The 12,480-nt window shown below is 31.3% G+C and overlaps 2 protein-coding genes across 2 annotated transcripts; one reads left to right on the forward strand and one right to left on the reverse strand.

Moving 5' to 3' along the window:
• Window positions 1-72: 72 nt before the first annotated feature.
• LOC25502801 (cytochrome P450 93A3) lies at window positions 73-1,892 on the forward strand. The gene is made up of 2 exons (XM_013590362.3): window positions 73-984; window positions 1,266-1,892. Exons 1-2 carry the CDS (start codon window positions 73-75, stop codon window positions 1,890-1,892), a joined length of 1,539 nt encoding a protein of 512 aa, XP_013445816.1.
• A 132-nt stretch (window positions 1,893-2,024) lies between these two features.
• On the reverse strand, window positions 2,025-10,157 carry LOC25502802 (protein NRT1/ PTR FAMILY 4.6). Its single transcript, XM_013590363.3, has 5 exons — window positions 10,024-10,157; window positions 9,783-9,891; window positions 9,328-9,545; window positions 3,806-4,237; window positions 2,025-3,122 (listed from the first exon to the last, which is right to left on the reverse strand). The coding sequence occupies exons 1-5, from the start codon at window positions 10,024-10,026 to the stop codon at window positions 2,151-2,153; spliced, it is 1,734 nt and encodes a 577-aa protein (XP_013445817.1). The 5' UTR covers window positions 10,027-10,157; the 3' UTR covers window positions 2,025-2,150.
• Window positions 10,158-12,480: the final 2,323 nt, after the last annotated feature.

The raw sequence follows: 12,480 nt of genomic DNA on the forward strand, positions 1-12,480 counted from the left end.
CCTCTATATATAAAAGGGATCATAACCAACCAACATTGTAATTTGCTAATAATTCTTCAAAAAAATTTAAGTATGGCTGAAATGCAAGACTATATCCAACTTTCATTCGTTATGCTACTCTCCATAATTGCTATTCGAACCATACTAACAAGAAAGAAGAACAATAATCATCTTACTCCACCCACCCCTCCTTCCCTACCTATCATTGGACATTGTCACCTTATATCTAAGTTTCCCCACAAAAGTTTTCATAAGCTTTCAATTCAATATGGACCCATAATTCAACTTTTCCTAGGCTCTATACCTTGTATAGTAACTTCAAATCCAGAAATAGCCAAAGAGTTTCTTAAAACTCACGAAACTTCCTTCTCAAACCGCTTAAAAAATGCTGCAACTACCTACATATCATATGGATTAAAAGGTTTCATAATTACGCCTTACGGTGATTATTGGCAGTTCGTGAAGAAGATATGCATGTCAGAGCTTCTTGGTGTAATAACGCTTGATCAACTCCGTCCCTTGAGGCAACAAGAGACTCTAAGGTTTCTTAGACTTTTGCAGAAGAAAGGGGAAACCGGTGAAGCCATTGAAGTTGGGGGCGAGCTATTGACTCTCACCAATAGCATTATAACAATAATGACAATGAAAAAAACTTTCGGTTCTGAGAATGATATTAGCGATGTTAAAGAGATTAGGAAGATGGTGACAGAGACCGCAGAGCTTGTAGGGAAGGTGAATGTGTCGGATTTTATCTGGTTTTTTAAGAATATAGATTTTTATGGAATGAATAAAAAGCTGAAAAGGATTCGGGATAGGTTTGACACAATGATGGATAGGGTGACAAAGGAGCATCAAGAGGAAAAGAAGAAAAGAGGTGAAGGTGCTCATCATGTTAGGGATTTACTTGATATTTTGTTGGAAATACAAGAGGATGAGAGCAATGAAATCAAATTGACTAGTGAGAATGTCAACGCGTTCATCTTGGTAAGTCATCTTGCATACTATTCATTAGTCATCTAATGAACTAATCTAAATTGGAAAATGAGATTAATGGCGTTTAAAATCGTGTTCAATTGTATTCAGCAGATGATTAATAAGTCGTGACATACAAAGAGTTGGTAAAAGTATAATTATGATAAGTTTAACACCTTGTGTCAACTAGTCCTGACTAATATCGTCAAAGTGCCAGCAACTTATATAGACGTGTTCCTCACAAAACAAAAAACTTATATAAATGTGTTGTAATCTAAGACTGGTTGATGCAGGACATATTTATGGCTGGAACTGACACAGCTGCTATAACAATTGAATGGGCTCTAGCTGAGTTAATAAACAATCCACATGTGATGGAGAAAGCAAGACAAGAGATTGATTCAGTAACTGGAAAGAGTAGATTAATACAAGAATCCGATATTCCCAACCTTCCATACATGCGAGCTATAATCAAAGAAACACTAAGAATTCACCCTACAGTACCAGTTATAGTGAGAGAATCATCGGAAAGTTGCAAAGTTTATGGTTATGAGATCGCAGCAAAGACCGTTTTATTTGTTAACTTATGGTCAATGGGTAGAGACCCCAAATTGTGGGAAAACCCACTTGAGTTCAGGCCAGAGAGGTTTATGTGTGAAGAAAATAACAAGTTCGATATGAGGGGGCAAAATTTCCAACTTATGCCATTTGGAACTGGTAGAAGGGCTTGCCCTGGTTACTTATTAGCACTTCAAGTTGTTCCCACAAATCTTGCTGCAATGATTCAGTGTTTTGAATGGAATGTTGATGGTAATGGGAAAGTTGACATGGAAGAGAAACCGGCCGTGACCCTTCCAAGGGCTCATCCTTTGATTTGTGTTCCTGTGCCGCGTTTTAATAGCATTCCTTCGTGTGAATGAATACGCGTGTTTACATGTATTTACCACCACAGTCGTCATATTTATCTATATTAAAATATGTAAATATCTCTTATATTTGGTAACATCTTGATAGTCAAGTTAGTAACGATTTGATTGCTAATCCTCTTGATATGAAAATTACAACCAAAACTGACTTCACAAAATTTTAAACCATGTTACAATTTGTAAACTTGAAAAAGTACTTATTATTTAACACCGTTTGAAAATTTTGATTTTTACATTCTAAGTTTCCATTCATCAGTAATGGTTTCCTGTTCCTCTATACTTGTACCTAATTGCCCAAAACAAGTAATGCAGAAAATTCAAGCCAGTAAGCACACACATAAGCCAATAAAACCTCTCTAAATGATAATGGTTAAGGTTAGAACCAGATAACCAAGGTTTATGAGAGGAATTACCAGTAACACTATTAACTATTGATATAATCACTGAACTTAAATAATAACCTAATGCCAAAGAAGCCCAAGTAAGTGATGTAGCCCAAGATCTCATTTTAATTGGTGCTTCTGTGAAGAAAAATTCCAACAAACCAGCCATAGTGAAAAGATCAGCTGAACCAAGAAACAAGTACTGAAATGCAATCCAAAAGAATGTTATTGGTATTGGTTTTGTTGCATCATCTAATAGTCCATGATTTCTTGCTACTCTTTTTCTCTTCACTTCAACTATAGCTGCAACTGCCATTGCAATTATAGATAGGACTAATCCAATTCCAATTCTTTGAAGATGTGTTATTCCCATTTCTGATTTTGTGTATTTTCTTGCAAAGGGTATAATTATGTGATCATAAATTGGTGCTAGGATCATTATGAAAAGTACCGGGAAAATTGGTAATGAAGCCGGTGGTACTTTTAATGAACCGAATTTTGTGTTCATTGTCGCGGCTTGTTCGACTGAGAATGTTGATAGTTGAGCTAAGCAACAGTTTAGGACAATTGTGCAGGCGAAAATTGGGAGGATTTTTAAGACTATTTTTACGTCTTCGAGTTCTTCGACTGAGCATTTGATTTTTTCGTTTTCGATCGCGCTGTTGAGGAATCTTAGTGTGTCTGTTGGTGCTTGAATTTCCTTTGTTTGTTTGGATGTTTCTCCTTCCTCTTTTGGTTTTCTAACATTGTTTGAATTTGTAGGGCTTGATGTCATGTTTACCACAGCACTACTGCTGGAATTTTTGTAGATGCAGTTGTTCATTGTAGCAGCAACCAAAACCTGCTCATTCAATAACCATATGTTACATTAGTCAAGGATGTCTCATTTTATTTGATGATTAAGGTAAAAAAATCATTAATGATACTATATTTTTCAAGACAAAATTATCTTGTCTTTTCTGTTTTACTAAAATGATCTCATTGAAGTAAGAGTTCCGCAAAAAACTAACTAGAGAGAGTTTGGCATAATCACAATGTGTCAGTGTAATGTCGCCAAACTCACCTCGTGCAATGAGATAAGGAAATTGAGATATTATATGAAAAAAATAATTTACTATTTTGATGTTTTAATATGATAATTTATTTTACAAAAATTATATTACAAATTGAACAAGTTAAAATCAACATTTTAAAAACTAAACCGTAAATCGAACCAACAATAACATATTTGGCTAATGATTTAATTGGTTCAATCACAATCGAATCAAATAACTAATACGTAAATAAAAAAGTAATAAATAATTAAAAATGAAAAAACTAATTTCCGGTTGAACCAATTGCAGTTCAACCGATTTAATTTGGTTTAACCATTTCACAGTATAACTAAAATCAAATCTACCAACGAATTATTTGTATAAGTTTTCAGTTGAACCGGTTAGTTCAGTTCGGTTTTAAAAATATTGATAATTAAATTGAAATAAAAGGGAGATAACAACTTATTATAGAGCATGAGGTATTGTTTACCTTAAAAATGGTTGTAAGAGGACTTCCAGTAGGAATCTTATTCCTATATTTAGTAGAACCAGCCAAGAACACAGGAATAGAAACAAATATGCTAATAGTAGCAATTCCAAAACCCCATTTCCACCCAATATTATCTTCAATCCACACAACAAAAGTAACTGCAATAAGTGCACCACATGCTAAGCTAAAGATGAAGTAGTTAAAGAAAGTTGATCTATTCTTTCTTCCAGATACATTGTCCTCATCAAATTGCTCAGCACCATGTGGTGCCAATGATCCCTTAATTCCTCCAACTCCAAGTGCAACTAGGTATAGTCCACCAAATAGCATTAATGCTTTTGCACCATGAACTTCATGGCATACACTTGTTGGGTCACATGATGGTGGCTGAAGTGAAGATACACTTGCTTGTGTTGTGAGTACAATTAGTCCCTGCACATGTTCCAAACATAGTCTAGATACATCAGTTGCTCATAAATGTGATCGGAAGAAGTATTATCGTGCGACCAGAAACATTAATGTGAAAGCAATTTAAAACATTCACCAAGATTGTCATGTGACATTGCAATGCATGTGTACACATTAATTAAATGTTGTACTAGCAACATTGAACCTTATTAGGCCATTGTTTTTTTGCCAACAAGTGAATATCACATCATAATTTTTTTTTTGACAAACAAATATCACATCATCAAAGTACCAATTGTCTTGTACCATTCCTAAAATGCGATCGTATAAAGACACGTCCACATCTTTAGATAAAGAAATAGCACTAAAAATGACTACCATTTATTGTATTCTAATATCAAGTACAAGTACTACTAAGGAAAGGATACCTCATTGTTTATTTTGGGCCTTTAAGTATGGTATATTTTTTCAGAATGGAACATGTACCAATCACAACAAATTAAGCATGAAATTTTAAAGCTTACTTATAAAAAATCTAACACGATAAAAATTTACGAAGCACTGACACTCTTCGGATTAGACGTGTTCTAGTGTTTGATACGTATCGTGTCCGACATTGACACGACACCGACACATATAATTACATTAAAATATGTAATTTTATCAAATTATTAGCAGTGTCAGCATATCAGTATCCGTGTCATATCTAATATCCATGTCCGTATCCGAACTTCATACATAAAAATCCATTTGTAATCTAGAACATCCCAATTGTGAAGTGGTTATTCCTTAGCATGTTTTTCTCGTTTTTTTCTTCTTCATGACATTCACGCCCATGAGGCATGTCATGAATCATGAAACTTCTTTTGGGAAACCTAAACTAGGGGTTATGTTTTATTCGAATAAATAAACTAGGGGTCCTTATTTTGGGTTGTTTGATTCCAAATTTCTTGATTGCGTTAACCTTTAGATCTTAACTTTAATAATTAATTAGTGTAATCATAACTAAGTAACGGTTCTAATCAAAAGAAACTAGAGTAACGTTAGAGAAAAAAGTAGGTATAAAATGAACTAAAAAGTTCAAAGTTTATTTTAAAAGAAGGAAAAAGAACTGGCTAAATCTAATTGAGATATTATTATTTTGCCTAGGCATAGCCCATTCTATACGGCTGGTTGGTTAGATCTTGTACAGATATTCAACAACAACTTGATCACATTCATATCATGGTACTTAGTATATAATATAGGGTTATATTAACCGGTGTTTCGGGACACTGGTTAAGGAAACTAAAAGAAGAAAATTTTAAATTAAAAGAAATATTTTTTAGATTTTTGATGAATTGACCGCATAAGTTCCAATTTAATGTTACTATATTTGGTTCCTTAACCGGTGCCCCGAAGCACAGGTTAACATTACTCTATAATATATTTTAAGATAATTTTTTTAAATTCCTTTTAGATCACTAAATAATCTTTTATGAAAAATTATATAATAAAGGTTAAAATAATTTTTTTCTATAATTTTGATTCCAATCAATTTTCGAGAAATGCTGACAAGTGCCTCCAGAACATTGGTTAAAGAATCAAATATAGTACTCCATCTGTCCCGCAATAGATGACCTATTTGACAATGTGCACTATTGACTTAATATATTTTGACAATGTTTTTCTATTAATATACAAAGATAAACGATATCATACAAGATGTTGTTGGATTCGTCTCGATGAATATTTTTAAAATAATAAAATTTTCATAAATTTTTTTAATAGAAAATTGAAGATATTAAAGATAAAACATATGTATTGGTATGCGTGACAGAATCAACTGTGTCACATAATATGGAACAGAGAGAATAATATTTTACATTAAAACTTGTTAAGTCAATGCACTAAAAATTTAAAATTTTTTCTTTTAAACTTATAATTTTCTCTTTTAGCTTTCTTAGCGTCGAGCACCGATTAACATGATCCATACGCTTAAAAGTACTTTAATTTCATAATAGGATTGTCTAACCTTCCTTTGATGTTATGATGGTCAAAGCATAACACAAACCAAGACCTTGCTAGTCTATGAAATTTGGACCATACTATTATGTATAGCTAAGCTGCCCACTCTATAGCAAAGATTTTTGAAAGGCAAAACAACGTGTCATCAAAAGACAACATACAAATGTTGCTTTCAGAATTAAAAAAACTTGGCAGAACGAAGTTTCTAGTCCACCTGTGCAGAGAGTGGCACAGAAATATAGGGTCCTAGGTATTCTCGAGGAAACTAAATACGTGTGCATGAATTGTAAATACTAAATAATGTGGGGTTCTCTCCTAAATTTTTTAAATTAATTCTCTAAAGCCTTACCTTCTTTCTTTTTTCACTTATACGACATACCAACATAAACAACAAATAATAATAATAATACATTACTACTACTCCCTTTGTCCCGTCTTAACTGAGCCTTTGACTCATTTCATATTTATTAAGAAAAAATGTATAAGTAAAAGAGAGAAAAGAATGATTTTGAGTGCCCTTATTAACTATTGGTGCATTATTCTTTATTATAAATGCAAAGTAGAATATATTGAATTGAGAGTAGGGAAAGTAATATTAATTAGTGTTATAGTTGGAAAAATGTAATTAATATTATATTGAAAAGTGAAATGGGTCAATTTTTTTGAAAAATGGCTAAGTTATTATGAGACGGAGGAAGTATAGTATAATATATAGGAAAAAAGAAAAATGCCCCACTTAAAATTATTGTGATTTTGTCTCATATACTCTTTGTATAGCCACTTTCGTTTGTCTTCGTTATTTTGGGAGTTCAAAGTTAACATTATCTATAGTGTGATTAGCAGACATAAATAAAGCTACCTATATGCTTTTCGTTTTCTTTATTTATTTTTTCTCAACTTTCGCTTTTGCATTCACGGCCTAAAAATGGGGTAATTTTTTTTCATACATGATTCAATGAACATACTCTCTCCAATGAAAATTTAGTTTACAAAAATCGATAGATCAATTCAAAATTTGAACATGATATATCATTGTTTCATGACCAAACTTTCTTTTTTTATATATAGGATCGGAGGGAATATTAATAGAAAACATAATTAATATCTCTTAGAAGTATATTTTATATAAATTATGTGGTTAAAAAAATACACTTTTTAAAATATATATTTTATAGAAATGTGGGGTGAAAAGTATCCCTTAGAAATGTTGAATTTTCAGAACAAACTTAATTTGAAAACTATGAACTCGATTTGCTAAGAGTCGTGCATTGAATGAGATAAAATTTAAATATAAGTTTATAAATGACTGGCGGCAATTATCATCTTACAAGCTATTTTATAGGGGATTGAGTACGACCTGACTCAAAATTTGATATAATATCAGAGTTTATTTAAGATATGTTTTAATATCAAATTACCCACTATCGACTTAATCAAACTGAGCTTCAAATGTCAAGTTCTGAGCATGTGGAGTGTGCTAAGAGTCTAACAATGGACATACATATATGTTTATAATTAAGTGGATACAATCCTCACAACTTACAAGTCAATTTCGTAGGATTAAATTAGACTGAATTCAAATGCTAAGAATTCCGACTACCGTAAAAATTATAGACTTCATGAACTCAATCACTTCAAATATATGAACATTTTAGTTTCCATTATTTAATAACCTATTTTTATATGAAAAAAACAATATATTGATTCTTGACTTAGCTAGGCTGGTATCTTATTAGTGGGTGGGCGTTCGCTCATGCAATTCATGAGGTTTTGGAAGAGCAAGTGGGAAGAACCAATACATCAAAAAAGAAAAAGATTCACAAAGAGATAGATAAGACAGTTTTATTTCTTTTCTTTAAAGAAAATATCATTGACATCTTTTCAATTATTTTTTAAGGATTTATATTGGTTGCACCATTTGATGCAACCCCACCTTTGCAAGTTGTGTTTTGCAACTTGAAATTGACTCAGATTCTGGTTATGACATTATGGGTTTGAAAGACACCTTTTTCTTTGAAAAACCCGCAATATTAAATTATTATATCATAAAACACCCCTTCTATTTTGTAATATTTAATTGTATCATAAAACACCCCTTCTATTTTGTAAAAAAAATGATTTTTTATTTAATTTTAAATAAACGTGGAAGAAGATAAGTGTAACTTCTCTTACAAATAAAATAGTCAGTGTTTATTTATTTATTTAAAGTTAAATAAAAGATATGTCTTTACATCTACCACAAAAAAAAAAAAAGATATATTTTTAGAGGAGATAGATTTAACTTCTCCTTAAATTTCATTATATTATTAAATTAATATAATAATGAAAACTTAAAGGATCTTTGACCAACTTAAAAAAATTCCTATATTTTTTTTTGCGATAATAAAAATATAATAATCCAAAACAAAAAAGAAAAAAAAATTGTCTTTTGGCTCGGTAATAAACAATATCTGTATTTTGTTTTTTGCCTCAGACAAAATATATTTTTCTGTTTGTTGACGGTAGATAATCACCACTGTAAAACTAGAACTCTCTCACAGTAATTTTTTAAATATGTAATGTGTAAAGAAAATAAAATATGAGACTTAATCACTTTAATCACACTCATATTTGTAATAATTTGATCAGATATAAGCTTTGTCATACTCCACTAAAAATCTCTTGGAAAAAATAGTCTTGGTCAAATTTAATCTCTTCTTCATACACACGCAGAAATACACAAACAAATGGACATATAGACACCGTCTCTATTAAGCAATCGTATAAATAACATGATGAAGTGCAATAAATAATTAGTTTAAATATATTTTCGATGCATGCAAATATAATATTTGTAGTTTCTAGTTCTTATAAATTTATGTTTATTTTAGTTCTTATGAATATATACCACTTTTTTTTTTTTTTTTCTTTTCGTATTTTGTATTACTCCTTATGAATTTTGTTCGTATTGAAATTTTTTCTTGTAATATGTAACCATTAAATAAAAACTAAAATGAATATTATACGGACTAAAATGAAACATCAAAACTCGAAGTGTCATGAAATTCACATGTGATCCCACACATAGAAAAAGAGAGATGAGGAAAAGTGTGAAGTAAGGTTCATACCAGGAACTCAATAACTGCACTTATCAGGTAGATGTGATAAGTTGTGAAAAATGCATCAGATAAAAAACCACCAAGCAAAGCAAGAAGAAAAGCTGTTCCCATGAAATTTGTCACATTGTTAGCAGATTTTGATGGTGAAAAGTGCATATATTTCCTTAGATATAACACCAAGTTGCTTGCATTTGCTAGAAATGCAAGATTCTCTAGCACCTCCACCACTGCATAAAAACATAAAGAGAGATATATTATATTGTACTCTAAATTAATGCTAAAAAAATATTATTGATTAGTTATATAAATCTCCAAAATTAAATTAAATCAAATAATCTGGGCTGGTGAATTATAATATTGTAAATGAAATCTATTTATGAAATATCAACGGCGAGTCGCAGTTGATATTTCTGTTAAAGAAAGAAACAGTTATGAGTGATGAAAGAGATAAAATTGAAACATACCCAAAACAAAAGAGGCTGCAAGCATGCCACCATGTCTGCCTCTGTGGGCAGGTCTGTTCCTCCAGTCGACATAGCCAATCCATCTTGTTCCCTGTTGTTGTTCAAGTTCCTGCAAAAAAAGTTTGAAAGTTCAGTTTTTAATTAATGAAGCATTGATGATAAATATTATGAGAATTATGATATAAGAAGAGAAAAAAAGATTAAGGAATATGGTTGTGTAAAGGAGAAATTTGTTACTCACCATCTCTCTGTCTCTTTGGGTTTGGATCTGGAGAGAGAGAGATTTATGAGGTGAAAAAAAGAAGAAGAATGTGAGAAGATTTAAAGAAAGTGTGAGGGAGAAGAGAGGAAAAGATCCAGCTTGGACATAATTGTCTATACACTGCACCTTTTATATATATCAAATTGACCAATCTTCCTTTCACAGACTTCCTTTTTTTTATATTTTTCTTCTTCTTTTGTTTGTTTTTGAAACAACTTCCATTTTTACTAATCATTTTTATTATTATAATATTATTTTCTCTTATTTTTTTGAACAAGAATATTATTTTCTCTTATTAATTTATTGTTAAAATAAAAATAAAAATAAACTTTAGAAAAAGAAAAAAAATATCAGATTTTTTTTCTTCTGTTCATATACCTATGATATATGGAAATGTCTTCTTTTAAGGAAAATGAAATAGTTTTCCAAATGCAAAATATATGATTTTTTATTTTATTTTTCCTTCTATCTATAGGATTTTAATTTTTTTATTTTTTTTAGATTTTGTAATGGTAAATTCTCAAATACCTTGAAGTTTGATTGGTTATCGGTGCCTTCAAAGAAATATTTCTTTAACATTTAAATTTATATAAAACTAAATGATTAGATGAGAGGTACACATCTAAACAAACTACATAGAGTTTACCTTTTTTAATTCTCAAGTAGGGATGACAATTAGACTCAGGTCTAATGAGTACCCGCAAAAAATACCCATAATGGGTAGGGTAAAATCCAACTTTCATGGGTACGGGTATTACCCGCAATTTTAAATGAGTATGGGTACGCGTAAGGGTACTATACTGTCCAACCCCGCTACCCACTTATACATATTTATATAATATGATAAATAATTTATTTATTTTTGGTGTATAATTAATTAATTTATTTAGCTATTTAAGCCTAAGCCTAAACGTAAAAACTACTTAATAGAATAACCGATCCCTTCTGCTGTATACATTTTTTGAAGGATGCTTTGGATGTTTTTTTATTTTGTTAAATTTTACGATTCATTTTATTTTATGAGTTGATTTGAAATTTTTTGAACCATAGTTTTATTTCAATGGTGATATTTTTATTGTTGTTTCTTAGTTAAAATGCGGGTAATGATGCGCGTATGTGCACTAAGATACCCATAGGATATGGAAAAAGGCACTAAAGTTGTTGTCCACGAGGTTACGGATTCAAATACGGATATTTTTTACAAACGTGAGTATGAGGAAGGGCACGATAATACCTTACCCATAGGATACCCATTGCCACAAGATATTTTTTTAAAACAAATTCTGAAGATTATTGAAAGCTAATGGTGGAGAATGATAGGGAACTTTCAGGAAAGAGAAAATATCACACAACTTTGTAATAGTACTAGTAAGTAAAACATAATAAATAAAAGCACATTACTATCTCTAAAATTTTCTAGATACACTAATAAAATTTTGAGATGTATGACAAGGGAACGACGACCTAAAGTTACCACTATCAAGGAATCACAAAATCTCAATGTTCTTAGTATGATAACACTATTTGACAAGCATAAGGAACATGCACAAGAGATTATCCGGTTCAAATCTAGTGAGGGAGAAGGCAAGTTGAAAGAGAAGAAACAGGTTGTGTTAAAAGCCTCTTCGTAGAAGGAAAATTCGTCTATCATTGAGGATTGTGACTCCGAAGGAGAATCACCTAATGAAGAAGTGAGTTCTAGTTAAAAGGAAAGACAAGTTCATTTGATAAGTCAAGAGGGAGGGGAGCCTACATAGCATGTGAGGATGATGAAACCTCCTCCACACAAAGTGACTCCGAAAATGATGAAATTGCTCACCTATGCTTCATGGGACAAAGAAAATATTCAATTGAGGGTAGTGATCCCCACTCCAACTTTAATCCATCCTATGTTGAATTACAAAACATTCTAGTAGAAATGCATGGAGATGCCATGAAAGCTTCTAAAACAATCGGCACCCAAAAGAGAACGATTCTCAAATTGGAGGCCAAAATTGTGAAAATTAAGAAATACTTTAAAAATTTCAAAAGGGAACATGCATCTCTAAAGAAAGAACGACTTGTAACTTCTCCTAAAAAGTCACCTACTATCAATGTTCCAAAGCCCTCAAAAGCCAAGGACATTGATACATGTGAAGCTTGTCCTAAACTACAATCGAAAATTGTCCCTAAAAAGTAAGATAAAACATGCTTCAAGTAAGTCCATGAACTTTGCTAATTGATTTGTAAGAACTTCACATTCTAAAAATTTACCAAAAAGAAAGTTTCAAAACAAAAATCGCAAAAGCAAAGGCATACTGTTTTATCCATCTTGTTGATGCAATGAAAGAAGGTTGGCAGATCATCAATGTTTTAGTAGGAATCCTTAGGTTAGTAAACTAACTCCAAGTTGTTTTGTTATCCTACATTAAATATATCCACCTTAACATAAGCCAA

Source organism: Medicago truncatula, chromosome 8, assembly GCF_003473485.1.
Source record: "Medicago truncatula cultivar Jemalong A17 chromosome 8, MtrunA17r5.0-ANR, whole genome shotgun sequence".
NCBI lineage: Eukaryota > Viridiplantae > Streptophyta > Magnoliopsida > Fabales > Fabaceae > Medicago > Medicago truncatula.

Bases quoted from the DNA above. Each gene is read 5' to 3' on its own strand.
- LOC25502802 (XM_013590363.3), bottom strand. The intron at 4,238-9,327 runs GTATGAACCTTA...GAACATGTGCAG, and splicing joins GTGCAGTTATTGAGTTCCTG to GGACTAATTGTACTCACAAC. The intron at 3,123-3,805 runs GTAAACAATACC...TTGAATGAGCAG, and splicing joins CTCTTACAACCATTTTTAAG to GTTTTGGTTGCTGCTACAAT.
- LOC25502801 (XM_013590362.3), top strand. From the start codon at position 73: ATGGCTGAAATGCAAGACTATATCCAACTTTCATTCGTTATGCTACTC. The intron at 985-1,265 runs GTAAGTCATCTT...TGGTTGATGCAG, and splicing joins ATGTCAACGCGTTCATCTTG to GACATATTTATGGCTGGAAC.